The sequence below is a fragment of the Penaeus chinensis genome, chromosome 39, assembly GCF_019202785.1.
Source record: "Penaeus chinensis breed Huanghai No. 1 chromosome 39, ASM1920278v2, whole genome shotgun sequence".
NCBI classification, from domain to species: domain Eukaryota; kingdom Metazoa; phylum Arthropoda; class Malacostraca; order Decapoda; family Penaeidae; genus Penaeus; species Penaeus chinensis.
The window spans coordinates 18,856,949-18,859,448 of NC_061857.1; the positions used below are offsets into that span (position 1 = coordinate 18,856,949).

The 2,500-nt window shown below is 41.9% G+C and overlaps 1 protein-coding gene across 1 annotated transcript; it reads right to left on the reverse strand.

The window, feature by feature from the left end:
- Positions 1 to 473: 473 nt before the first annotated feature.
- On the reverse strand, positions 474 to 2,094 carry LOC125046491. Its single transcript, XM_047644271.1, has 4 exons — positions 2,047 to 2,094; positions 1,796 to 1,902; positions 1,306 to 1,418; positions 474 to 1,039 (listed from the first exon to the last, which is right to left on the reverse strand). Exons 1-4 carry the CDS (start codon positions 2,092 to 2,094, stop codon positions 474 to 476), a joined length of 834 nt encoding a protein of 277 aa, XP_047500227.1.
- Between the last annotated feature and the right edge of the window lie 406 nt (positions 2,095 to 2,500).

Below are 2,500 nucleotides of genomic sequence, written 5' to 3' on the forward strand. Positions count from 1 at the left end.
TTTGAACTGATATCGGGTTGAGAGAAAGGGACGGTAGAATGAACATACTGGGTTGTGAATGTATTGTACAAAATCAAACTGGTACGTGATGAAAAAAGTTTGAAGGACCCTGATCTACCAAAAGAGAAAATAGAACTTCTAGTCTGTGTCTTAAGTAAAGGTAAGTAAATATTTTGTTTCTACTTTTTACTAATAATCATGAGATTGATGATTTTAATTTATTTATAGTTTTTTTATAGTGAAATACTGTCACAGAATAAATATCAACGTGGCAATATGTAGTCACTATGTTATATATTATTGTTTACAAAGGCCCTTTTCCGCGATGCACATACTTCCCGACATTGGGCAGGCTATTCAAAATGAACTCCAGTTCTGTATTTTTAATATGTACAATAAAGGGAGAGTGCTGCAGCTGTAAAAATAGTGCAGCTCCGAACAAAGGATATATATTCAGAGCAATGATTAGCCAGCTATTGGCAACAAGCGTTGTCGACGTGTAAACTGGTAGCAGTGTTGCATATGAGATTGAGCAACATAGTCACTCCCTCTTCCAGTGTTGTCTCGCCGTCGTGGTTTGTGTCGTCGCATCGCAAGTGAGCGTACAGCGGCGTGAGAGTGAGGTTTTGCATGTGCAAATCCGCGCACAGAGCCCTCACGGCCAGACCATGGGGCAGGAGCGAGTCCCACCACCAGAGGCCCTCCGAGTCGGCCTTCAGCCAGTCCCTCTCAGTCCGAGAGCCCGAGGGCGACCGTCCGTCTCGGATCCGGGATTCTTCTACATCCCGGAGGTAGTGGAAGAATATCATGTCACTCCACTCGATGTTGCTGTCAGAGAAGATGGCGGGTCGCATGTGGTTCTCATGAGGCGCAAAGGGCTTTAGGCGACTCTCCGACAGCACAAGGACGCGAGTTCGCAGTGATATGCGATGTAGCAGTGGGACCACTCGAGAGAGTCCTTCTCTCATGAGGTCCAAGACACTGAGATAAGGAATAACGTGTCCCCAGTCCATCTCTCCCAGTGTCCAAGTGGAGTATGCTGTATAAAAATGTCAATAGTAATTATTAGAAATTATTATCATGCATCACAAGGAAGCTTGAAATGCCTCCTGGATGCTCGAATACAGACATTCAGAGTGGACACTTAATCAGACCTGTGATCCAGGGGCTCATTGAAAATTCAGAAGAGAGTAAAGAAAACATATGCATTTGTGGCATGAACATTCATATGATATTACAAACGCGTTGGTAATATTTGCAAGAGTACGAGTAATTGATATCTTCAGTTAAGCAAACGCAACTTACCAGTCACCAAGAGATCAGGAGCCGGGTCAGTCCCCGCCGCCAATCTCTTCAGGAGCTGGACGTCCTCTCGATACTCAAAAGTCGAGGAGGAGCTCACTAGAAACGTGCAAAATCTGAGAAAATCAGGAAGAGTAAGGTCTGGGAAAGCATTTAGATATTATGTACTGTTTACGGAAAACGAAGGTTTTATCGCAATGAATATCGGTATCATACTTTGCAGATTCCACTGACTGTCTGCTGATAATAAGCATGCTACTTAACCCGGTGGCTGGAGGAGGAGCACCGCCAGCGAAGCGGGGAATTTTGAAGCCACTCATCTATTACACTTTTTGCATAAATATCTATTTGTGTTGTAATTAATTATTTTTCGAGATAAGAGAGTCTCAGAAAGAATATAAAATAATGCAAGGTTTCTCATCTTCTGTGCTCGGTTGGTGGTGCTCCCTTCCGCAGCCAGTGGGCTAAGAATGAAAGATGTGGAAATACGAACCGCATGGAAACACGTAGGCTTGGGTTGACCTTTGACACAGCGTCAAAATGTGTCCACATGATTTCATCCAATTTGCTTAGGACGTCCTCAAGACTGCCTGAAGTGTTCTGCGGATGAAGAAGATGTTTCAGCATACGTACAGGCAGTTTCGGAGGCAGCACTGATGTAGTTATGATTAGATTCAACATTGTAGAAACACACAATCATGCGTAGCTCATATTAATGCAATACAAAATATATTCTAAATTCACCAAACTTTGGAGACCTCTTTTAATGCGAAGCCCCAGGCTATAGCACATTTAGCTTATATATATATATATATATATATATATATATATATATATATATGTATATATATGTATGTATGTATATGTGTATATACATATAGCACATCTATCTATCTATGTATATAAACACACACATAAGTATGTATGCATATATATATGTATATATATAGCACACACATGCACACACAAGTACTCACACAGACACGCACACACAGACACACACACACACACACGCGCGCGCGCGCGCGCGCACACACACGCACACACACTGGTGAAGTTTTAGAATGAATTGTTTATTGCATTCATACGAGTTATCCGCCTGATCATGTTACTGAACATACATACATACATACATACATACATACATACATAGATATGGAAACATATAGTGCTGGGATACTGATAGGAGCAGATACGG

Excerpts from the sequence above, each read along its gene's own strand:
- LOC125046491 (XM_047644271.1), bottom strand. The coding sequence starts at position 2,094 with ATGTGCTATAGCCTGGGGCTTCGCATTAAAAGAGGTCTCCAAAGTTTG. Across the intron at positions 1,419-1,795 it reads AGCCTACGTGTTTCCATGCG|ATTTTGCACGTTTCTAGTGA; the intron begins GTTCGTATTTCC and ends TGATTTTCTCAG. Across the intron at positions 1,040-1,305 it reads TCCTGATCTCTTGGTGACTG|CATACTCCACTTGGACACTG; the intron begins GTAAGTTGCGTT and ends ATTTTTATACAG.